This window comes from Drosophila mojavensis, unplaced genomic scaffold (assembly GCF_018153725.1).
Source record: "Drosophila mojavensis isolate 15081-1352.22 unplaced genomic scaffold, ASM1815372v1 contig_231, whole genome shotgun sequence".
NCBI lineage: Eukaryota > Metazoa > Arthropoda > Insecta > Diptera > Drosophilidae > Drosophila > Drosophila mojavensis.
In genome coordinates this window covers 18611-43439 of record NW_025318772.1, presented here as the reverse complement: position 1 = coordinate 43439, position 24829 = coordinate 18611, and the positions used below count along the sequence as shown (strand labels likewise).

The window sequence follows — 24829 nt, the reverse complement described above, 5'->3', positions numbered from 1 at the left end:
TTGCGACAAACCGTTGCGTTGCAGTTTTTGCCTTAATTGTTTCTATTGCAAAACTTTCTATCTTGTGCATTTTCACACTGTGGAAATGTGCGGAAAACTGTCTAATAACTGTTTAACAGCGAAAGATGAGCATGAAATCCCTTTTACCAATCGGGGTTCATAGCTTACAGCTTTCACTTGACTGAGTGTCATAGCAAGCAGCTCGTGTCGGAGGCGGCCAAACAATCTCTAATCCTTTGGGCAAATGAAATTATGAATCAACACAATTACGGCCCATATTATAGGGTATATCCAGAAGCTTCTTTCGAATTAATAGCTGACAGACACACTGACAACTCGTCTATAATCCAATAATGCCATATATTAATTAATAAGTATGTTTTCCAGCTATCTCACAATTTCACAATTTCCACTTCGGATCCATCATTTCTCACCTGGGTATATTGACTTGAGCACTTGGTTGTCTTAACTTTCGGTTTCAGCAAAGTATTGCGACTTTCTTCAAAAGTTGGCTGACTAGATACCAGACCAGATCTCCCTCACATAATACCCTCTCGGCCCAACTGTCGCTCTCTATGCGCTGCTTGCGCATCTGCCGCTAATCAAATCAAAGCGTTGACAGAAGAACTTTCCACCTGAGTAAAAGTTGCGTGCAACTGGACAAATGCATCGACTTAAGTCCAACAACAGCAGTAAGCCGGTTGCATTTAGCTGTTAATGATCATTAAGTGCGTAAGCCAAACAGACGAAGTAAATATAAGTCGAAACCAGACGATGGAGTCGTATTCACTTTTTGGCTTGGTCAACTATTAGACATTTTGTCCTAATTACGCAGCCAAACCGAGACAGGCTAAAGCTCTATATATGTATATACATACGAACATATATATTGAGAGCTGGCCAGACTGAGCAGCGCTGCACAGCTTCACTTTCCATTTAATCTCGTTTTCGGATTTTTGTTTTGTGTAGCTCCGACGCACAATTTGTCGCACGCTCCGCATGAAAAATCGAAAGCCGATTTTCATGTCAATATTTTGTTTAATAAACTGCGCCGCGTCTGTGCGATGCGGAAAATATGCAAATTACAAAGCCAAAGCCAAAGCTGGACGTCTGGCCGGGCCCCGGGGCGAACGACTGCCAAGTGGTTGAGACCGTCCAGAAAGTGCGGCCCAGACCATGATAAAAGTTGTTCGCGTAGAATGCATTACCAAAAGTGCAAGTGGTCCGTCCAGCAATCGATCCGATGCAGCGCTAAATTGATGTAAGATCGTTATGGAACTGGGCGCTGTTATCACAGGCGTCTGCGATCGGTTTCACTCTTTATTACCGGCCAGCCAAGCAAACACATGCTGATTATCGCGAAATGCAGTCCGTTGACATCCTGTCGAAGAAGACGACGACAACAATGCTGACATGGTGACTGACTGCAGTGACACCTAGAAGAGAGAATAGTCTGAGCGATTTCTAAAGAATATCTAGAAATGTAGGGAATGGATTTGATGACATTAAATACATTAATTATTGTGCTCCATAGTGCAATATGCAACATTTTGAAGCAGAAAATTCATATTAAAATAAAAATAGATATATTATAACATAGACTTATATATTTACCTAAGAAAATCAAATCGTCTGAAAAAGAAAATCTATAGAGTGGAGAAGTATAATGAGAAAAGAAGGAATTAATAAATAAAATAGATAGATATTTTTATATTCACCTAGTAGAGGGTGCAGATTAGGAAAGATATCTGTTACATATTAAAAATTAAATTATCTGAAATAAATATCTGATAGATGATATACAAGACTTAAATAGGTATGGAAATATGATGAGAAAGGACAAGAGTCAAAGACCTCTAATTCTATATAGATTATTGAATATTTCTACTAACACCACAACAAACTACTATTTAGAGACTATCTGACTATTATCTATATAATACATAGATATATCCATATTTATTCATATGTCAAAAGGAGTCAACCGGCGCATAATATAATAAAAAAACTAAATATAATAAACTAAATTACATGTAATTTAAAGACCTTTTCTCCATAGCCTAGCGACAGCATAGAATTAATCAGTTTTAAGGTACGTCATTTATGATCGTAATAAAGAATGTAATTGAATGTGTCACAGCTATCTCAGCTCTTTAAGACTTTATTGTGAACTTAACCGGTCGATATATGCAGTCTACTATGGCACATACCCCAGATATGACAGTCGACTGTTTAGGTACGTGCCACAATTTGTGGTTGCAGTGTTGCACTTTCATTTGCATTGTGCGCCATGCTTCGAGGAGCATATCAAGTCTGTCAATTGTCACAGGGCTTCCAGTCAAACAAAAGGCGCAATTGGGTTAATGCGGCACCTGTCTGCCAATCTCTCAAGCTACTCCCCTTGACAGGCACTGTGTGGCCAAGTGCCAACTCATAGAAGCCACATACATATATGTATATATATATATATATATATATATATATATATATATATATATATATATATATATATATATATATATATATATATGCCATTCCACTTCTATAGTATACAATGGCCAAGTGCCGTTAAGCCCAAGTTGAGCTAACAACTTAATGCCCAGATTGGGAATTAAGTTTGGGATGAGCTGCAGCAGCTCAGCAGGCAGCAAGATATCTACAGCTATTTTCCTTTGAAAAGCAAAATGAATTAACGCTACATTAATTTATTTAATAATATTTCATCGAAATTGAGCAATTTGAAAAGAACCAAGAGTGCCAAGAGTGCCAAGAGAGTGAGCTGAGAGCCTCTGCAGCCAATTGCAGCTACTGTCAGTGGCAGCAGCAGCAGCAGCAGCAACTGCAATTATTTCTGCATTAGAAGTTCTTCCGAGTTGGCTGGCTAATGTCAGTTTAAGTGTTGGAATGAATGCCAGCCAGATAGTCCGATACTCGCTAAGTCAGTCAGTCAGCCAGTTGCAATGTGGGAAAATATCTTAAACAGCTCACAGCCCTCGGCTCTCGGCTAAATTCAGACCAAACTCACATGGATCGCTGGATTCGTCGCTATAAGACTCACAGCCATCAACAATGCATGAAATGCGCAACAAGTCCTAAACTGCATATAATATATGCACTTTAAGAGCAGAGGCCGGGTGGAGACTATATTAAATCAAATTAAAACAGTTAACTGCCCCAAAATGGATGCCCACGCAGCTGGCGTTGCTCAATGAAGCCAACCAAAATAAGAAAAATCAAAAATTTGCTGCGCAGTGTAAAAGTGCTTGAACAATATTTATTGAGTGCCAGCGCAAACATTAAATTGTGTCCAAATTTTCAAGCAAATGATGCTTATCATTTATGGCAAATCGTTTTATATAGAATCGAAATGCAGAAACAAGAAAATTAAAGAGAAAAATTTCATTCCATAACAATTTCACTCCAATCAAGAAGGCATCTCAATATAGTATGTATAGGTACTTTGGGACAAACAACAATTTGAAACGAAACATTTGAAGGAATTTATTGTAAATTCGTACATTGTTAAGAACACTTTATGCCTAAGTACAGATTTCATAAGTGATTTGAAAATAAATTAAATGACAGTGTTAGATGAAAGAGTGCAGGGTATAAAAATCTAACTACTATAAATCAAGCAATTGGACAATTTAATCATCATCGACGATTTCGGTGATTTTCGCGCTCTCGGCAAACACGTCTGGTATTTCAGCATCTTCGGATCGCTCGATGATACGTTGCCGCTCTGCAGCTGCCAAACATTGCGTAGCCACCTCACGAGCCTTGGCCCGCTCCTCGCCTGGCAGCTGGCTTAGGCCACTGAGCAGCTCCATAATGTCCGTCTCGAATAATTTCTTAGCGATCTCAGGGCCCGCATTGATCATATTGAGTATGACGACAACGCCGCGATGCTGCACGTCTGGACTCGGATTGGCAATGAGTGTGTGCAATATATTCAGCCAACTGGAGATGTTCAGAATTTTGGCACAGCACTTGGTGGACACGGAGGTGAGCATCGCTAGAGCGCCAGCGCAAGCCTTGGCCGTATCCTCGTCCTCATCCTCGCAAAGCAGTGCCAAAAACTTGACACGATCGTTTTCGCCCTCAAACATTTTCACCACATCCTCCGACATGATCAGATTGCACAGACACTGAGCCGCGGCCCGCGTGAGATACAGGTGATCCTCCATCAGATAGTACTCAATCTTGGAGACGCCCTGCTCCTTGATAATGCGCTGGCGCACGCTCTCATTCATGCTGGCCAAATTGGTAAGGGCCATCAGTGCCTCAAAGTTCTCCAGAGCTGTACACTCCTGCAGCAGCAGATTCAGCAATGGTCGTATGACGTCCAGCGAGCGCTGACCGCTAAATGCCACCTCCGGGTTGATGGTGATGCCGATGCGCGCGAGCGCTTGGCTAGCATGACGTTTGCCCTTTTCGGTGCCCTCCAAGGCCATTCGGAGCAATGCCTTAACACCTCCGTCCTGCACCACCTTGCCACGTAGCTCCTGCAAGCCACAGACGGCGTTGAGCACACGCGCAATAAGCTCCTGGGAATTGTGGCTCTCCGTCTTGGACAGAGCACAAAGCGCCGTGGTGATGCCCTCATTACACAGCACAGTGATGCGCTTGTTCACGAAATCCACATCGTCCAGCTCGTGCTCCTCTGGTATATGATGTTTGGCAAACTTGGCCAGCTCAATCATTTCGGGGACCATCTCCTGTTTCTCGTACGCATTGCACAGATTGACAAATGTTGTTACCACGCCGTACAAACACGACTGATCGCCGGCACGTGCTAAGTCCATGAGTGCATGTATAGACGCGTGATCCTCAATAAGTTTCTCTTTGCATTCGGCATCCAGCGTAAGATAGGCCAAGCCATCAGCTGCCCAGCGCCGTATGTCCTTATCCTTGCCTGGCTTGATCAGGAACCGACGACAGGCCTCGGCCAATTTCAAAGCGGCACCATCGCCAAATGGTCTTATAGCCGCATCCTGGCCACCATAGCTACCCAGCTTGCACAAACCCACCAGGGCGCGCACACGTATGCCATCATTCTTGGAGTGATATAGACGCTTCAGAATATCCACGCCCTGTTCGCACAGGGCCTTGGCTTTGTCCTTCTTCGAGGAAGCCGCTATAAGACATTCGCACGCCACGCGCTGCTGCAGCAAATCATCTGTAGTCGCCATGGCCAAAATCATTTGAAGAATGCCTACGAAAGAAAGATATTCAACATATTGTATAATTATATGTATAAAATATTAAAAGTGTCATTATACGCACCCTCTCTGGCTACAATCTGGTTTCCCACGTCGAGCGGACCATTGAGAAGCGCTGTGATAGCCACAGTGACGCGCACCTTGGACTCCATGTCAGGCGAGAGCAGCTTGTCCTTAACAAACTCGTCAATTTGCTCTGTAAAACGCTGCTTGGCCTCATCGTAGTACATGTTCTCATAAATGCGGGCCAGACACACCGACGCAATAGTGCTCGTAGAGGAAGTTATGTCCATAGCACTCTCATATTTGTAGTCCTGGAGCTCTGAGCACACCTCCAGCAGGCGGCACAGCCCACGTATCTCCACCAAACGCTCTGCCCATTCCAACGCAGTGTAGTGGACATTGCGTGTGATCAGCTCAATAACTGCATCACGCGCCTTGCCCGATATGGTGCGATCCGTGATGCTATATACCAGACACGTGAGTAACGTATCAATCTCACGATTATTCTTTTTGCACAATTCCTTGTTCGGCTTCGCATCGGGCTTGTTCTTGAGGCCGGACAGTGCATTGATAATAGTCTGTAGACAAAACTGTGCAGTACTCGCGCAATCCTCATGCTTCTGGTCGAGCACGCGCATAAACCAAGGTATGCCCAGTTCGGTGAGTACGCCTTTGGTGCGCTCCACACTGTTGTCGCACAACGCAGCCACAACACGTACCATATTCAAGTAGATCTGCTCGTCCTTTTCGATTTTGGCTAGAGTGGCTATCTTTGGCACACACTGCTCCTTGTACAGCAATTCGGCTCCTGCGGGCTCTCTGGCCAGCACCACCAGGTTATTAGCGCCCGAGCGTCGCTTCTCAATGGGCGCGGTAATATCAAAAGCAAGCTCCATCATTTGCTTCACTTTCGTTGACGTTTTGGCATTACGCGCTGCATTCTCTTGCACAATCAGATGCAATCTCTGCAGCATAGGCTGCACAGATTTGTTGCCCGGATCCGCTTTAAAAAGGGCCGTGGCATCCTTATAGGCTTCTTCGGGTTTGTTTAGCGCCTCGTATGCCTGAGCACGACGGAATAGCGCCTTGGGGTCATTAGGCGCCAGACGTAGCGATTCTGTGCAATCGTCGACGGCCTCTGTGTATTTCTCAAGCTTTAAATAGGCAGCAGCACGGTTCTTATAGAACACGGGCAGCTCCTTGTGCTTATCGCCTAGCTTAATAGCAGCGCTGTATTCTTGCACTGCTTCTGACCATTTGGCGGCTTTGAACGCCTCATTACCTTTATCTTTATGACTTACAGCATCAGCACCAGCGGCAGCTGGAGCTCTTTCCGTAGCGGTGTCTTCGGTGGTCATAATTATACAATTCTTCTAAATGAAATACTTTTATTTTAGCTGTGTACAGTACAAACGTTTCACTTAAAATGCGAGTGATTCACGATTTTTGGCTGTTTTTCGCTTCTTTTCTACCGTTTGGCCTTATATCAAATGCTGCCGAAACTTCTCGATCGCACATGCACACACACATGCAAACGTGAAAAACAAGCACACAGCGCTCGAAATTTCAATTGCTGGTATGTTCTATATATAAATAAAGCCCAAAAGGAAAATCCAAAAACAAAAAACAAGAAAGAAGAAAAGCGGTCACAACTGTTTTCAAATTGCCATTCAGCTGTTGTCGGCGAAAACAGCTGATCGCGCAGCTTTATCGTTAATCGATAAGTTGTTTTCAAGTTCAGGAGCAGCTGATTGTTTATTTGGTTCGCCAAAAGAATGTGATATAACAATTAACAAGTCTATTTGTGTAGTTAGCAATTTATACAAGCCATGTTGCAACATGGCCAACTTCTCTGTCGCTTCTTAGCTCGTTGCCTACACACAACAAACGGTCAATGGCAGATTAGCCATTACGAGGCCTTGGGCATCAGTAAAAGCTCCACGCAGACAGAAATTAAAGCGGCGTATTATAAGTTATCCATGGTCTATCATCCGGATCGGAACAAGGGCAGCGAGAGTGCCGCTAAGAAGTTTCGTGAGATAACCCAGGCCTACGAGGTGCTTGGCAACTATCGGCTGCGTCGTCTCTACGATAAAGGAATTGTGCATACAGCTGGATCCCAGTACGCGCAGGATATACGAGATGTAGGAGAGGACGTGGAGTACGAGGAAGAAGATTCGCAGACTAAATTCTATAAGTCACGGTTCAGGAAGTCGACAGTTGGTGATTCCCAAGGACGGACGCCCATCTACAATTTTGATGAGTGGAGTCGGGTTCATTATGGCAAAAGCTTTGACAGACGCCAAGCGGCACAAGCGAAGCACGAACGTATTCGCCAGCAAAGAGAAACAAATAGAATATCTGTCCAAAACGATCTAGTTTTGTTTGCTTGTCTATTTGCGGGCGTAGCTATGTACCTGATGTTTGTAGCAGAGGCTTCATATGATACCCCAAAGAGTAGAGCGGAAGAGCGACACAAACGGAACCAGGAAAAGGAGTCACTGGTTGTAAATACATCAGACAAAAAATAATAGTCAGTATCGAGGCCTAGCCCAATTTAACAATGATTTACGTCTAACTATGTTAATAAAAACACAAAATGTATATAAAGATGTGTATTTAACAGTCCTCAGAAGCGACCGCTGCGCTTACGTGCAGTGTACTTGGTGTCTGGACGCGTTTCGAGGCCTTGGCGACGACGTCGCTCCTTCTTGGCCAGTATCCAATCACGTGACTTCTTTGGCGCCTTACCACGCGCATCACGGCAAGCATCGCGCTTCTTTATATAGTTAATGCGGCGTTCCTCCTCAGGCGATCCTGGAAAAATAGCTAACGATTAAACAACAAAATTATTCAATTTATAGGTGGGCTTACCTAGGGCCTTTGGCAGTTCTGCTGCGCCTCCCGTCATCAGCACCAAATAGTATTTTTTGGCTTTGGCGGAGTTGGGAAAGTCCACCACAAGACCGCCATAGAAACCCGCCTTCATTGCTTGTGCGGTGACCATTTCAATTTGGTCTGAATTCTCGGGATAAAACTGAAAGACAGCGCGAGCCGTGCGAGTCAAGCATGAGAACAATGTTGTAAAGAATTTTAGCAGACGTTTGTGTGGATTGTGATAGGATTTGTCGGCGTTGCATAGCCATTGTAGAGCCGATATGGATATCGCGCCATCGAAAGTGCCAGGCCTAAAAGGCATACCCTCCCCCATATCACCCAAAATAAGATCTCCGGCTACTTCGCGCTCAACAGCGATGTCCAGCATAGATTTGGATATATCAATGCCAACCCAGATGTGATCACTGTCGTCGAGTACGCTGCCCGAAAGACCAGAGCCGCACCCAATATCCAAAATAAATCGAGGTTCATCGTCATCCGGCAGTGCTAGAAGTTCAAGAGCGCGCTCCGCCATTTCCACTTGAATTTCTATAATGCGGGTACTACAAACAACACAAATTAACAAAAACCACAGATATAAACAAAGGATTGAATACTTGCTTTGTGGAATACTTTTTGGCCTCATCGTCATTGTAGAACTGTAAAATAGTAAATTGATATAAATATTATGTTTTCAACTTGATTTACTTACAATCTCCGGCGGTGCTGAGTGTTCTGGTCTACGCGCCATCTTTATTTGTTTCAATTAATTTAGGCGCAGCTGGATCCAGAAACTTCAAATATTAAACAAATCCAAACATTGGTACACGTGCAACCAAGTGCTATCGATATTTATGCTGCAAAACAGCTGATCATATGGAATAGGTCGTGTTTACTATCGTTTAGCTTAACAACGATTTTTGTGCTAGTTATCGATTTGACGCATACACAAACACATATCAACGCGTAGTGGTATCTGCTTAAAATTCAGTGAAAATAGTATTCATTTATATGAAATAAAAGCACTAAACATGTGATAGTTGCAATTTAAGTGTACCAAAGATTCAGTATACTGTTAAACGGTAAGTGGCTAACGATTTACAAATTAATTGAGTGTAATGGAAACATTTGTGCATTCACTCAAAGTGTGTGCATGTGTGCATTCGTGGATGACTGTGTGTGTAGGTGTGGGTGCTCCGCTGTCATTTAAAACTGCGGCAACCCGACACGACAGCATTAATTATAGTGTTTGTGACTACACTTAAGCTAAGAATCGTTAAGCCGTTGAAAATTATGTGTGTTAAAATTCTCAGCATAATTATATATAATGCAGCGTCCGCTTGCCTTACCGTTATGCTTCGCCGATTTATTGACAGCTATTGACCTGTTTACCTTGTCCCAATATAAGTCATTGTTTGCTGAGAAAGCGAAAACACAGCCTAGAACAACTTGAAAACAACAACATCAGTAACACGAAAGAGGCGTGCGCCTCAACAGGTTTGTGCTGTGTTCTCTCCTGTAGTCTCTTGCCTTCGACAACAACTGCGATTTCAGTTCTCACTGCTCTCGATTAACCCATCGATAACCAATGCATGTACATTTATCAGTTGCTTCCCAACCATGCAGTTCACCTCAAACTGCATTTTGATGTAATGTGTTTTTTTTTTCTGATTCGATTTGATTCACCGAAAAAAGTAAAAATAAATAAACGAAGAACACAAATATTCAGGTTTATATTTTTGCGGCTTTTGAATATTTAAGTGCTATCTTCGCTCATGCCCAAACTGGTTATGGCACACACTCCAAAATCTTTCACTCTTTCCAAGAACAAAGCGTGAGGACAACGGCGATTACCAAAAAAAAAAAAAAAAATTTTGACGCAACACAAATGCGGTCGCTGGCCTCTGTTTAACAAGTTTACCCAAATAAAAATTTTGTTTTTGCAATGTGCAACTAAAAAATACCCTGTATACTGTTAAAGTTCTCTTCCAATATATGAAACAGAAATCAATAAAGATAGTAAAGGGCTTTCAATTATTTAAAGTTACTTACAAAATAATTATTAGATTGGACAAAGAAATATTTGTTCCTTGTTATTTGATACTTTTAAATTAAAGTACAAATTTATTTCACAAAAAAATAATTTTCTATATTAAAATAAAAGTTGTATTATTATATGCTTTAAAAATATTTGTTTTATAAAATATTCCATATATCATAATTTGGTACTTTATTATAAGTACTTCAAAAACTACATTTCTATTCCACTTCTCTATTCCATCTAATAGATACTTATAAAAACATTTGCTTAATTTTATATAAAATAAACAATTTTCGAATTGTTGAGGGTAACACACTTGTTTAGTTTTAGTTTTCAATACAGGGTATTAACGCAGTTTAAACTGAGCATCCAATTCGTAAAACCAGCTTGTCTCATGAAGATTCTTGCTGGCTGTCGTCTGCCAACTTTCAGTTACCAAACTGTCTCTCTGCCGCGCAAATCGCTCGAAAAACCCCGACCACAAATCTAAAAAAAAAAAAAAAACTAAAAACAAAAAACTTTCGTAAAAATGCGCAGTTGCTTGAAGCGGACATCTTTGTGGATGCTGCTGCTATTTGGGCTGCTTTCGCCTGGCCAGCCTGCCAATCTGTTGAACAGCTATCTGCCCGCTTCCATGCAGGCGCTGGCCTACTACATAGATCTGCTCCAATACGAGCCGTTGTCCAGCACCACAGCGGAGCCCCCATTCAGTGCCGATGGTCAGCAGGAGCAAAGCACCACACCGCTGACTCCAGTAGCTAGCTCCAGCTCTACCTCAAGGCCAACTGCTACAAATTCTAATCCTAGCAGACCCAGCAGCACAACACGACGACCCACAGGCAGCACCACCGGCTGGTGGCAGCCCCCAAGTTGGTGGGAAACTCCACAGCGTACCACAACCACCGCACGACCAACAGCAGCGCCAACTCCGCCACATGGTCCGGCGCTCTATGCACCAGATACAGCCAAGCGCGTCTTGCCAACACCACTGGAGGGTCAGGCGCTCTTCGATGAGATCCACTCTGATTCAGATTTTGATAGATTACCGCTATCGCTGATCCGCGACATACAGACGGAGGCGTTGCACGATGATTTTACTAATGATGTGGAATCGTTGGATAACTTTCTACGCCTCTACGATGATAATTATGGGCGTGCCGCCTTTGATTTCGAGTCGGCTATGGATCGCTGGAGCAGCACATCGACAGCGGGCAAAAAACGAGTACCGCCTACTAAGCCCTATGTGGACTTTCTGCTCGTCTACGATCTGCTCAAACGAGATGCCAAGGCGGCGAATCTAAGCAAATATGAGGGCTACTCCGAGGAGTTGCTGCAGCAGCTGTTCGAGCTGTCTAATGCCTCGTCCACACGACAGTTGCACACACTGTTCCAGCGTATGCTCGACCGTGGAGATGTACAGCGCAGCGATGTGGTGGCCCGCGTACAGGGTATTCTAAAGGATTTGGGCAATCCGAATAGCGCCACATCCAAGGCGCTCGTCCATATACCAAGCATGCAATTTTTGCCCTAGATCTAAAGTGTTTTGTCCATTTAACGAGCACATAATAAATTGTAATTCATAAAATATTCAATTCAAATCGACCATCTGACACATTGACACAGTTTAGGCAGCCCGCCCACCTTTTTCGATATGTTTGTTTGTGTGTGAGCTATCGATAACGAGTGGCCAATTTGTTGCACATATGGCGGCTGTCAACAGCTGTGACGACGTCATCAATAAATCTCCAAGCGCAAGAGAGACGCATATACGCGCTCTCTTATCCCGCTCTCTTGTTCTCTTTGATTTTGCATGCAGCCCGCTCGACGCCTGTGACCAAGCTTACCTTAACCAAGAGGTAACGCTTGAAATATGATCTCGTGACGTCACAAAGGCGTGAGGTTATAATGTTAAAGGAAACTATAAAATTCTACAATTCATCATATTTAAAATTCTATATAAACAAAAACGAACTCCAAATTATTCACACATTAATTTATCGCAATAACGAATAACATTTCGCAGCTCTCTCTCTCTCCCTGAATTATTATGCTGAAGCGTTGTTGTGTTTGCCGTTGACTTTGCCGCTCTCTGCTGCTGCTGCTTGCTTCCAGTTGCCATTTGTATTTGGAGCGTGTAGCAAGTGTTGTTTCTCCCGTTGTTGCTTCCATTTAGTTAACGTTGCATAGCGGAATAATTCTGTAATTATTAAATTGCGAATCAGAAATAGCAAACCAACATTAAAGCTTGTTGATAACTTTATAAAAGAAAATCAATTTTATATAATTAGTACTACCAGTTCTGTACTAAACTCAATTTGTGGCATGGAAAAAAGTTATCGATTTGTGTGAAAGTTGCAAGCGGTGGCGGCACCGCAGCTGACAATAATTGGCAAAAAGAAAGTTTTTCTTTTGTAAATCAAAGTTGTAAATTGCACAATGGAAAACTTAAACTTTGCACGCACGCCGCAATTTCTGCGCAAAGTCATCAACGAAGCGCGCAGGTAAATAAATTTGCTCACAGCAGACAACAACAATGAAAACCCACCACCTACAACAACAACGGCAGTATCACAGACAAAGCGGCGGTCTGCAAGCAGCGAGTAACGGGATAAAATGGGGTGGCTGTGTGTGTGTGTGAGTGAGAAGATTGGCAATTGTCTGTGATGCAGTTCTATGTGGTTTCTGTTCTCCGTCTTACTGTTTGCATTCTCCTGCTGCACCTTACAGGTTTTACTTGCTTACTTTTACGCTCGACCGATGCCAACCACACGACCCCCAAACCTATTACAGTTGCAAGGCGTCTTATGTAACCCGAGCCTGGCGACGTCAATTGCTTTGATTTTTTTTCTTATTATTTTGTATATGCAACATACGACCGCGAACAAAAGCAGTCCTTAAACCGTTAGCCCCATTGTGTTTCAAGCAGCCATTGCCATAACCATTGCCCCACAAGCGGTGCGCTCATAATTTTGTGCAGAATAAGACAAAGGGATTGCCGTTACATGTCTTTGTTTTGGGCCGACACCCTCTTTACGTAGGATTTGGCTCCTCTTGACTTTTTCAATGTATGTGTGTGATGTGCGCTTGTGTTGTATTTGGGCGACATACATATGTATGTAAGCAAGTAGGCACATACCGTATGTATGTCAACAGTTGCTTTTTATCGCGCCCAAGGCGATAGAGCGTACTTATCATTGTATATAAGTATGTATGTACAAATATTGCTATGCTGGTGATTGTATTGGTTGCTCTACAGCTTCCCTTTATGCTTTTGTATAATATAATGTTAAGCAAGTCTCATCCGCATTTATTTAGCTCGGGTGATGCATAAATTATTTCAATTGGACACACTGCGAACAGTGTGACCTTCCTGTGAGATTTTACCTACCATCAGAGCAAATGGCAAATCCAAGGTCAATAACAGAACCTAGCTGCAATTTATCGATAAGTCCTAAATGAAAATTGATCGCACAGATGTCGAAATGTTTGAGTGGGTAATTAAGTGAGTGGGCAGTAGAGATGAGCAACATCGTGACTGTGACTTGAATATCAGACTGTGTTTCACTTTGTCGAAGTCATATTTTTGTTGGGGATAGAAATATTTTTGAAGCATATCTTGATCAAATGACAGATATATTTAGCCTAATTATACGCCTAATTATATGATCATTATTAAATCACAATATATGTGTCAATCTGTGATTCAGTCACAGTCACGAGTTCATTCATCAACTTTTGTCGACAGCTAGAAGAACGTACTTGAAATGAGATCAACGGCTGTTTATCATCATTCCCATGCCATATGTACACACTCATAATAATACATTTGTATGTTTGTATACTTTCATTAATTAGAAAAATTCCATTCGCATTGCAGATCATTTATAAACAGTGCCGACACCGCTGCCGGCAAGGCAACTGAGGACACAACTGCGCCACGCGACGAAATGGAGCTCGCCCACAGCTTGACTCTAAACGAAGAGGCAGTGAAACAGCTTCCGGAACACAAGCGTGCAGTCTTCGAGCTTGAATGGTTACGTTATCTGGAGAAGTCTCTGCCGCACATGCCCAAACATGAAATTAAGGCGGGACAAAAGAAACTTGTGCAACAGCTCTCGGAGCGCATACAAGGGGCGCCTGGTCCGCCCATGCGCAAGCTGATAGCCAGCGCACTGGCCACGCTCTTTTCCGTGGGCGACACCTTTATGCTCTTCGATACGGTCAATGCCTGCAATGACATCTTGAAGAACAAAGATGACTCGCCCAGCTATTTGCCCACAAAACTGTAAGTGAAGTGATGTGAATCCAATGCAAGTCAATTGATACATTTTTTTTTTCGGCAGCGCCGCAATTTGCGTGCTGGGCTCCATGTATGAAAAACTGGGTCGCATGATGGGGCGAACGTACGAGGACACCGTCCAAATCCTCATACGCACTCTACGCAACGCCGAGTCGCAGGCCCGCATCGAAATAATGCACACACTCGAGAAGGTGAGCGCTGGAATGGGCACCGCCATTGCCAACGTGCACAAGGACATCTACAAAGCCGCTAAACATTGTCTGCTCGATCGTGTTATGGCCGTGCGCGTTGCAGCCTCTCGCTGCATACTCAAGATGATTTACAGCGCTCCGTTCCTGTACCAGACGGAACTGGAAAACCTGGGCACGCTATGCTTCCGCGCATTTGATGGCAGCAACTATGAAGTACGCTGCGCCGTCGCCCAGTTGTTGGGCACTCTGCTCGCCTTCACACAGCAGCTGGCCGAGGCGGCGAGTAACAAAAAATCTGCTCAGACGCAAGTGGTCGTAGCATTGCAAGCGGCCAAAGGCGGTGCGCTGCGTTTGGTCTCCTTGGACGAAGCGTTGGGCATACTCATGTCCGGATTCTTGCGTGGTGGCGCGTCATTTCTGAAGGGCACCGGTGAAATCATCAAGGGCAGCTCGGGAGTCAATCGTGAGGTGCGCGTCGGCGTAACCCACGCCTATGTGGTGTTTGTGCAGTTCATGGGGAGCGTGTGGCTGGAGCGACAGCTGAGCACATTTCTGGCTCATGTGCTGGATCTGGTGGCAAATCCAAAGGCAGCTTGTTCGCATGTGGATGCTGTCTATTCGCGCAAGTGCATTAACTTCATATTGCGCTCCACCATTGGCAAAATGTTGGGCGAGAAGGCGCAAAGCGCCGCCTGCAAGGAGCTCATTCATCTGGTGGCCAAGCAAATGAACTCAATTGATTTTAATCCAGAGAATGCCAAGGATTCGAACCAGGAGACGCTCTTCAGTCAGCATTTGTTGGTGTGCGCCCTGCAGGAGCTAAGCTCTCTGTTCATTGGACTGGGCACAACAGCACAGAATCTCCTGACAGATCAATCCTTGAATGCTATAGATGCCACGTGCGCAGTGCTGGTGCATCCATGTGCCGCGGCACGTTTGGCTGCGGCGTGGTGTCTGCGCAGCTGCTGCATTGCGGTGCCCAGCCAGATAACGCCGCTCATCGATCGCTTCATTGATGCTATTGAACAGATGCGATCCTCGCCAGAGGCCATTGCCGGCTATAGCTGCGCCTTGGCGGCCATTTTGGGTAGCGCACGCCACTCCCCCTTAGGCATACCGCACACCAAGGGCAAGGTGGTGTTCAACTGTGCCGAGGAGCTGCTGCGCTCCGCTTCCCAGAATAGCCGCATGTCGCTGCATCGCACCCAGGCCGGCTGGCTGTTAATTGGCGCCATCATGACGCTAGGCTCGCCAGTCGTCAAAGGCCTTTTGCCGCGCATGCTGTTGCTTTGGCGGAACTCCTTTCCGCGCTCGAACAAGGAGCTCGAATCGGAGAAGGCACGTGGTGATGCATTCACCTGGCAAGTGACACTTGAGGGACGCGCCGGCGCCCTGTCAGTCATGCACAGTTTTCTGCTAAATTGCCCGGATCTGGTCAGTGAGGACATCACGCGACGTTTGCTCACGCCCATCGAGAGCGCCCTCGCCATGCTGGTCAAGTGAGTAAAATGATGATATATCCTTTGGCTTCTCATTCTCATGATTATATTCGTCTCTCAGCTTGGCCACTGTGTTGAAGAGCTATGGCACTCAGCTCAAAGCTCCCGCTGCTATGGTGCGTCTACGTCTCTTTGAAGCCTTGACGCTGCTGCCTCCCACAGCTCTGGAGGCTTCCTATACACATCTGCTGCGCATGCTCGTGTCGGAGTTTACCTTGTCGGATAATGCAGCCAATACGACAAATTCTCTGCTGCGCACACTTTGCCATGGCGATGATTCCATCATATTGGGCACTTGGCTACAGGAAACGAATCATCGCACCATCGAAGATCAGGTATGTGCGAGCCATTGACTATTCATTAGGCTATGGCCTGGGTGGTTTCTCTTAGATTTGTAAGCGTATAACCGATACTATCTTCTACCTCTTTAACTATTTCCCCAATCTATATAACGATAACGATTCAATTCGTTTAACCAGATGGAGCCCAATCGCAAAGTCGATGGCGAGCATGTAAGTGTTGCCCTCTGAGAACTCATAAAAATGAAAAACTGTTTCGTTGATGATTTTGATTTGCATGATCAATAAATAATTTCTATCATAATACACGAGAGAGTGGCTCTTCGATTGCCCATTCTTCTATGACTCCTCTTCATTTATTGTTTGAAATTATGAGCTTCATGTTTTCTTTTTGATATGATAATTTAATTAGGATTGAAGTATTTAAAGACAGTTAACTAAGTTAGTGTCTATAATTTCTAGTTTGGCTTATACTTTATACTAATCTCTTAATTGTTTGTTATAATCTCATTATGGACCTTAGCAAATTTCTAATTAATTAACGATTCTCTCTTTCAATACACAGCTTCAGCCGAACAGCGCCGCTGGGTCTGGTGCCTTGGAGCACGATCCTTGCTGTCTCTATCGTCCCAATTGGTCCGCCCAGCATAGCAGCAATGCCAGCTCCAATGCGAGCACTGCAAGCAACAATAACATACAGTTGATTAACAAGGCCCAACAGTGTCCGGGTCCCTTGCCACTGGGCGTGGCCGTCATTGACATGTCCGTCACTCTATATGGCACCATTTTCCCAAAGGTAGCGAACAAGCATCGCCTACAAATGCTGGACCATTTCGCCGAGTGCATCAAGCAGGCGAAGAGCAACCGCCAGGAAGCCATCCAGATGAACATTTTCACGGCTCTGCTGTATGCACTGAAACAGCTGACGGATAGCAAGACGAGCCTGGGCCAAGAGGATGTCAAGAAGAGCGCCACCAGTCTGATTGTCGCCTCGTTGACCAGCTCCAATTCAACCATACGCTGTGCAGCTGGCGAGGCGCTCGGCCGTTTAGCCCAGGTTGTGGCCGACTCCCATTTCACCGCTGAACTGGCGCAGAACAGCTTCGACAAGCTGAAGTCGGCGCGGGATGTGGTCACGCGCACTGGACATTCGCATGCTCTGGGATGTCTTCATCGCTATGTGGGCGGCATGGGCAGTTCACAACATCTGAGCACCAGTGTCTCCATATTGCTCGCTTTGGGACAGGACAGCTCGTCGCCTGTGGTGCAAGTCTGGTCACTCTATGCTCTGGCCCAGATCGCTGATTCCGGCGGTCCCATGTTCCGTGGCTATGTGGAGCCGACATTGACGCTCTCGCTGAAGCTGCTGCTCAGCGTGCCACACGCCCATGTGGATGTGCATCAGTGCGTAGGCCGGGTGGTCAATGCATTGATCACCACTGTGGGACCGGAACTTCAGGGCAACAACACGGCCGTGGTTGCAATGCGTAGCTCCTTCCTCTGTGCAGCAGCATTGCTGCAATCACATGCAGATCCCTTGGTGCAAGCAGAAGCAATAGGCTGCCTGCAGCAACTGCATTTGTTTGCCTGTAAATCTCTGCAGCTGGACACGCTCGTACCGACCTTGGTCAAGATGCTGGCCAGTAATTATTTCATCTTACGAAAGGCTGCCGTCGCCTGTCTGCGTCAGCTGGCGCATCGCGAGGCGCGTGAGGTGTGCGAGCTGGCCCTAAGCATTACACCGGAACAGTGTCCAGATTTAGTCATTACGGAATATGGCCTGCCCGGACTGCTCTTCTCGATGCTTGACACGGAAACGGATGTGGAAATGCTCAAGAATATACACGACACGTTGACCTCAATGCTGCAAATGCTGGCTGCCGACAATCTGAGCAACTGGCTTAGTCTCTGCAAGAAGGTGCTCACTGTGGCCGTCGAGAGTGGCAGCTCGAGTGAAGAGCAAGCGGCGCAGGCCGGCTCAGCGGATGCCGGCGGCAAGTCCGGCTCAGGCGACGCACAGCAGACGGACGACGACGATGACGAGGAGGAGGAATACGCCGATGATGTAACCGAATATCGTGCCGAGGAAAATACCTCCACGCATCCAGCTGTGCAGCCGCGTTGGCCCACCCGAGTGTTTGCCGCCCAATGCGTTCGTCGCATCATCGCCAGCTGTGAGGCAGCAAATGCGCTGCACTTTGATCTGCTGCAGGCCAAGGAGCAGCAGCTAATCAAGTCGCGCAGCGGCGATTATCTTATACTGCATCTGGCTGAGCTCATACGCATGTCCTTCATGGCTGCCACCTCGGACTCGGATCAACTACGGCTGGAGGGTTTGCGCACTCTGCAGGAAATCATAGATAGATTTGCAAACGTGCCAGAGCCAGAATTTCCAGGTCATTTGCTCCTGGAGCAATACCAGGCACAGGTGGGCGCAGCCCTACGTCCGGCCTTTGCACCCGACACGCCATCCCATGTGACCGCTGCTGCCTGCGAGGTTTGCTCCGCCTGGATCGGATCGGGTGTGGCACGCGACATTAGCGATTTGCGGCGTGTGCATCAGCTGTTAGTCAGCTCGCTGAGCAAGCTCTACACGAAGACGAACAGCACGCAGCTGTACAACGAGTCAATGGCGACGCTGGAGAAGCTCAGCATACTCAAAGCCTGGGCGGAGGTGTACATTGTGGCCATGCTGAGCAATGGCAAAGCGCCCGCCTCGCTGCTCACCGTCTCGCCAGCTGGCACAGCCACAGAACTGGTCACCGGAATCGAGTTGGATACGGACAGCCGTGGTGAGAGTTTACTCAGTCTGGTGCAACCGGAGCTGCATAATCTGTCCAATCACTGGCTGGCTGCAATGAAGGATCATGCGCTTCTGCTATTGCCTGCCGAGTTTCAATCGCAGTTGCCGCGGGACGGTGGTTCCTTCTACACCACAGACACCATCAATTCGTCCAAGCCGCACTACATGACCAGTTGGCCGCCCATTTTGTATGCATCGGCGTTGTGGCTGCGTGACGAGGGGTTTGCCCGCCATCAGGACACTCAAAGTCCGTCGGATGCCAGCAATGCAGCTGAACCAGAGTCGAATAATAATCAAATTACACACGGCTCCCTCTCTGCGGATCGCTTCCACATGATCTTTGGCATCTGCATGGAGGCGCTGTGCAGCATGCGCAGCTCGGATAAGCCACGCAACATTGTCAGCTGTTTGCGTGCGCTGCACAGCATCTTCGATTCCGATTGGGCGCGCCGGCAGCTGATCAAGGATCGTGCCTTGACCATTGAGCTATGCCATGTGCTGCATCGCCAGATACTCACACGGGACGAGCTGCTCGTACAGCTGCTGTGCGTGGAAATATTGAAGCAAACAATACAAGCAGCACGCGAGGATCTAGAACGAAGGCGGGACACTCAACAGCAGCAGCAGCCCGCAGATAATGCATATGAGAATCAGAATGACAATGAGGATCTGCAGCTGGGCGAGGGCAGCGTAATGCAGCCGGGCAGCTCACATGTCTATGCCGTCCTAGAGGTCTGTCTGTGCCTGTTTGTGCGCCAAATACCCAGCCTCAATCCCAGCAAGCAAATCAACCTTCAGCTGGACTATGCGTACGCCAAGAATGCCTCATTCTTCTCTGTGCTCGGCGATGAGAATGGTCGTCTTGTCGCCATTGGACTGCAGTGCGTCGAACAGCTCCTAGAGCTGTGCACGCCTAGTGGCGCCCTCACCATACTGCCCACCATACTCTACATGACCACGAGCATAATGCGAGAGATAGCCAACAAGTCGGCCATCGATAGCAGCATTCTGGCCAACACCTGTGCTGTGCAGGCAGCGCTGCAATGTCTGCGCTCTGTGTGCGTCCATCGCTGGGCCCATCATGCAAGCACGCAGGAGGAGTGGCAGCAGCTGCTGCAAAGCGCCTTGGCCACCATTATTGATATGACCAAGACGGCGGGTGATAATGAGGAGCGTAAAGTAGATGAGGTCACCATGCTGCTGGCCATTGCTGTATTCATTCTGCACACGCCCGCCTCTGTAGTGGGCACACCCTCGCTGCAATATCCTTGCATTAATCATTTCCGGCAGTGCCTGCAATCGGAGCACTTGTCCGTCAAATTGAAATGCATTGAGACGACGCGTTCCATTTTCACAAAGGCGGACTTAAAAACAGCCACGCCCTACATACATGCGCTGGCACCGCGCATCATTGAATCCCTGTACTCCGAGTCCAGCAAAACGCCGACCAGCGAACTGGAACTGCAAGTGACCCTCGAAAGCATTGTGACCGTGGAGCAACTCATAGACCTTGCCGAGCCTCAAAATCGTAAGTAGCAACCATTATTTAAATAAATGATATCTGAGGTCTGTTCCGAATAGATAATACTGATAAAAACGGACTTTGGGCTAGGTTAAATCTGCGTTGAATAATGGGTTTCAATAGGTTTTAAAATAGAAATACACTTTTTAAGCTTCTAAAATAATTAAGCTAAAATATAGATATTTATATTTAAGCAGATCTAGGCTGGATTAAATGAGAATAACAATATTTTCCAAAGATAGTGGACAGTTAATCATTTATTCATGAATCTTGAATTGAACACAAAGTACAATCCTGTTAATTAAAAAATATCAACAAAATATTGACATTCGGGGCAGACCTGTAGAAAGTGCAACTAGTGCGTCCCTCTCCCAATTACTGCTGTACGTTTTCAAATAATGCATAGAGCTGCCAATGGGCACCGAGTTTGTAAGCGTCGTCAAATAGTACCGTTCGTTTTTTATTCATTCTGCTCTTTTTCTCTACGTCTCTTCTCTTATAATTGCTTCACTCATTATTCACACATATATTTGAAAAAAAAAAAAAAAAAAACGTTAGGAAACTTGCTACAAGGTAAATAGCTGCGCCCATTCACCTGTTTCTTGTTTGCACTCTGAATGTAAAAGCACATCTATATGCACTAACTCTAAATATATATACATATATATTTATATATGTATGTTACTTTTAATATATGTATTAAAACAATTGTAGTTATTATCTGTAGCTGCAAATTTGCATAATTGCGCTTTAAATGTCGTTACACACTGCATGCGATTACCGTTGTTGTTATCGATATCGATAGCACGCACAGATAACAGTTTACTCAACCAAGCTGTGTTATCCTTTGTGTTTTTCATAATCATTGCTGTTGATTTATCTCAATAATTTTGAATGCATTTCACAGATATACAAATGCTGACACTTCTGGTACCCGTGCTCATTGGCTACCTGGCCGAGCCAAACAAGCTGCGGACGTTGCCCAAATACCAGCGGCAGCTGCATGAACAGTCCCTAAATTGGCTGCTGAAGATCGGTCCCAAATACCCGCAGGAGTTCAAGGCGTTGATGGGCCAAAAGGCCGAACTGCGACAGAAACTGGAGGCGGCCATACGTAACCAACAGCAATCAATTAATCTAGCCCAAAAGGCCAATGAGGCGCAGCGCAACGGTTTGCTGGCCAAGCCGCAGAAGCCGACGATCAAGCTGAAAACCGATTTTAGTAACTTCCAATAACTAAAATAAACCCTCAAATCCTTGTATGCTTGTAGCGTGCTTCATTAAAATTGCTTTTGTTGCTATTAACGTAATAAGTACCTAAAGAATCTAAATTGCATAAATACGACGTATATTTAACTTTTAAGGGCTACTCCCACATATGATAATCGGTTTTGTTGGGAATGCAACATATTGTTAATTATATATATATATATATATATATATATATATATATATATATATATATATAAATAAACACGATATAAGTTATATAACCTATTAGAAACGTGTAAGCTTCTCTATTCGCAAGATAGTTCCTGCTTAACATTCGGCTCGTCCTTAAACTCGGATTTAAGACTCTTATGCGACTGTGACATGCGGCTCAGTTCTTCGATTTGTTCGCGGGCAATCTTTTGAGAGTCTGAATCGCTTAAGTTTCTGAACGATTCGTAGCTCTTCAGGTTTCCCTTTCGATGCTGTCTGGATGGCGAAGGAGCAGATTTTATTGCCGAACCATATTTAACAGCTGGTCGCGGCAGTGCCATTAAGGCCGATGGAAGCTGCTCAAATGAAGAAGGTTCCAGCCGACTTAATAGTGTGGTGGTATAGAAGAGAGTGCGTAAGCGTTGCCGAAATAGCTGCACTGCTGACTTCGATTCATCATAGTCGACGGGAAGTTTCAACTGCGATCCAATTTTCGAATGATTGCGCCAATCCACTGACAATATGCACATGGCACGGAAACCCATCATTGTGGACCAATTAGGCGGCAGCAGCAATGGCGTTGTAGATGATTCACTTGCCTCCAAGGCCGGCAATTGATGCAGCATCTTGCTGTAGAATCGGTTTAGCTGCTTGCTCAGTGTGACGCTCTGGACCAAGGGGTTGGCATTGGATGGTGGCCGGTAGCGCAACGCATTGGCCACTACGTAAAGATTCCGTTCGTTACGTGGAAGCGGGATTGGTGCTGGCGGGGCATCGAGTTTTAAATTATAAGAATACTTGAAGTACTCGTAGATGTCTGAGTCAATGCCGCGTAATGGCTCCATAATCTTGACATTAATGGCCGATTTCCGCATCTTTCGTTTCGGCTTGTGAACGGGATTTACGACCAGTGATTCTGGATCTGCTTGCCATTCTTGCCAACGCTGAACCCAATTCTCGGCGGTTACTGGAGCATTTTTTTTTACCTTGCGGCGTGGTATGTCACTCACCGTCGCCTCCGGATGTTGCTCAAGAAACCGCTTGATGACCAGAAAGCGTGTACGACAGCTGGTACGTGTGTGATTGCCCAAGTGATTGGCACACTTCACCCACTGCGAGGTACCGTGCTCGGTAACAAAACTCATTAGCTTTGTGTCGTCTTCCATGGACCACGGATCTGTTTTATTGCGCTGTGCCAGCACGTTGTTATATCGTGTACGCAGCTGCGCCAGCGAACGATTCGGAAACAAAGTACGCGGGAAACAATTGAATTTGCCATTGTACTCCTCGTAGGCAGCGAACAGCATTAGATCCTCACTGGGTGTAAAAGGCTCTGAAAAGACATATATTACTCAATGATAATCAGAGAATCATATTTATTATACCGTGACTGATGCTGGGATGCAACACATATATATAGCGTCCAATTAATGTCGATCGCGATCTGCCCGGAAAATGCTCGACAACTTGCGACCAGTTAGTCAACCCATTCACAGTATTTCGCTGGACAACAGCACGCAAACGTTCATTATCCTCATAGCCCCATCGCATCGCACTTGTGGGCTCCAAGTGAAAGCGCATCGTTGTCTGCATGCGCACAAAGCACTGATAGTCGGAACGTTGACCCACTGCAGCCGCTATTGCTTGCCAGTTTTGTAGCTTGTTGGCTTTAGCCGCTTCCAGCAAAGCTGTATCCTCCTCAGGTGTCCAATCGTCGCGCTTTAGCTTAGGCTGCAAATACACTAGCCACATGGCCTCACAGCTGTAGGAGGAATGACGATGCTCGAGATCCAGTGTGCTAATTTGATGCCAGTCGATGCTGAAATTGCTATCAACATTAGCTAACAAACTGGCCAATGTTTGTGCATGCAGATCGACGTATTTCCGTTTGCGATCAATCATTTTGTTGGACGCCTTCTTCGCTGCAGCGACCTGGTAGCTGGTATACTCTAACAGCTTTAAGGTTTAAGACATGTATGTATTTAAGCAACAATCGAACTATTTTTTACACTTGCTTACCTGCTGCTTTATTCCCATGACGATGCCCTTTTTGTCCAAAACTGTCCATACGTGCTTTGAGCGCATATCGAAATCGGTAGGAAACATTTCGGTGTTACAACGCCGCTCATAGTCCTCATTGTTGGGACAGCTACGTCCATCGTTGTCGCGAAAGTATAGATTACCCTTAAAACGAAACGTCCCGCCACGCAGCAATTCCCCGCTCTTTCCCACGTTTTCAACTCCGTTTGCTGTTACACAATGAGAGCGTGGATTCTGGCGTCGTATGAGAGTCTGTTCATTACGTTTGTAACGACCGCGCACTATCTCTAACAGCTTCAATATACGTCTGCGCACCTGTTCCAGGCGTCGCTGAAGTTCTAGATTCAATTGCAGGGCGTTTGCATCGCTTCTCTCGGTGCTAGCTGCCAACAGCGTCGTAATTTCCTGCAGCAACTGTTGATGACTTATTTCAATATCGTCCACATCGCTCATCGTACAAAACTAATATTCAACTTCATGCATAAGCAATATTTCAACAAAAAACAAAATAACTCGGCAAGTCCCTTTAGGGGTGAACATCGCTGCTCGATAATTATCGGTGTTGAAAGCAAAATCATCAACATATTAATATCGATGCTGAATGGATGAA

At 45.6% G+C, this 24829-nt stretch overlaps 6 protein-coding genes across 11 annotated transcripts; 3 read left to right on the top strand and 3 right to left on the bottom strand.

The window, feature by feature from the left end:
- Window positions 1-3476: 3476 nt before the first annotated feature.
- Window positions 3477-6825, bottom strand: LOC6574451 (protein unc-45 homolog B). The gene is made up of 2 exons (XM_002000462.4): window positions 5287-6825; window positions 3477-5215 (listed from the first exon to the last, which is right to left on the bottom strand). The coding sequence occupies exons 1-2, from the start codon at window positions 6581-6583 to the stop codon at window positions 3648-3650; spliced, it is 2865 nt and encodes a 954-aa protein (XP_002000498.1). The 5' UTR covers window positions 6584-6825; the 3' UTR covers window positions 3477-3647.
- A 128-nt stretch (window positions 6826-6953) lies between these two features.
- On the top strand, window positions 6954-7829 carry LOC6574450 (dnaJ homolog subfamily C member 30, mitochondrial). The gene has a single exon (XM_002000461.4). It carries the CDS (start codon window positions 7055-7057, stop codon window positions 7754-7756), a length of 702 nt encoding a protein of 233 aa, XP_002000497.1. The 5' UTR covers window positions 6954-7054; the 3' UTR covers window positions 7757-7829.
- On the bottom strand, window positions 7828-8907 carry LOC6574449 (probable 18S rRNA (guanine-N(7))-methyltransferase). The gene is made up of 4 exons (XM_002000460.4): window positions 8815-8907; window positions 8724-8761; window positions 8100-8665; window positions 7828-8042 (listed from the first exon to the last, which is right to left on the bottom strand). The coding sequence occupies exons 1-4, from the start codon at window positions 8851-8853 to the stop codon at window positions 7855-7857; spliced, it is 831 nt and encodes a 276-aa protein (XP_002000496.1). The 5' UTR covers window positions 8854-8907; the 3' UTR covers window positions 7828-7854.
- Window positions 8908-9045: 138 nt separating this feature from the next.
- Window positions 9046-22102, top strand: LOC6574447 (HEAT repeat-containing protein 5B). 5 transcript variants are annotated; one of them, XM_015167454.3, is made up of 8 exons: window positions 9046-9184; window positions 14021-14428; window positions 14487-16133; window positions 16195-16468; window positions 16613-16645; window positions 16998-20763; window positions 21316-21330; window positions 21665-22102. In XM_015167454.3, exons 2-8 carry the CDS (start codon window positions 14091-14093, stop codon window positions 21991-21993), a joined length of 6402 nt encoding a protein of 2133 aa, XP_015022940.1. In that variant the 5' UTR covers window positions 9046-9184; window positions 14021-14090; the 3' UTR covers window positions 21994-22102. The 5 variants fall into 5 exon arrangements, with proteins under 5 accessions (XP_015022940.1, XP_015022941.1, XP_015022939.1 ...); XM_015167455.3 differs by lacking the exon at window positions 9046-9184 and adding an exon at window positions 12256-12644; XM_015167453.3 differs by lacking the exons at window positions 9046-9184; window positions 16613-16645 and adding an exon at window positions 12256-12644.
- On the top strand, window positions 10494-11730 carry LOC6574448. Its single transcript, XM_002000459.4, has one exon. It carries the CDS (start codon window positions 10673-10675, stop codon window positions 11672-11674), a length of 1002 nt encoding a protein of 333 aa, XP_002000495.1. The 5' UTR covers window positions 10494-10672; the 3' UTR covers window positions 11675-11730.
- Window positions 22085-24780, bottom strand: LOC6574446 (snRNA-activating protein complex subunit 4). Of its 2 annotated transcripts, XR_006356864.1 has the most exons (4): window positions 24199-24780; window positions 23565-24135; window positions 22225-23512; window positions 22085-22190 (listed from the first exon to the last, which is right to left on the bottom strand). XR_006356864.1 is itself a non-coding variant. In XM_002000457.4 (3 exons), exons 1-3 carry the CDS (start codon window positions 24670-24672, stop codon window positions 22275-22277), a joined length of 2283 nt encoding a protein of 760 aa, XP_002000493.1. In that variant the 5' UTR covers window positions 24673-24780; the 3' UTR covers window positions 22208-22274. The 2 variants fall into 2 exon arrangements, 1 of the variants encoding a protein (XP_002000493.1); XM_002000457.4 differs by lacking the exon at window positions 22085-22190 and having other exon boundaries at window positions 22208-23512.
- Window positions 24781-24829: the final 49 nt, after the last annotated feature.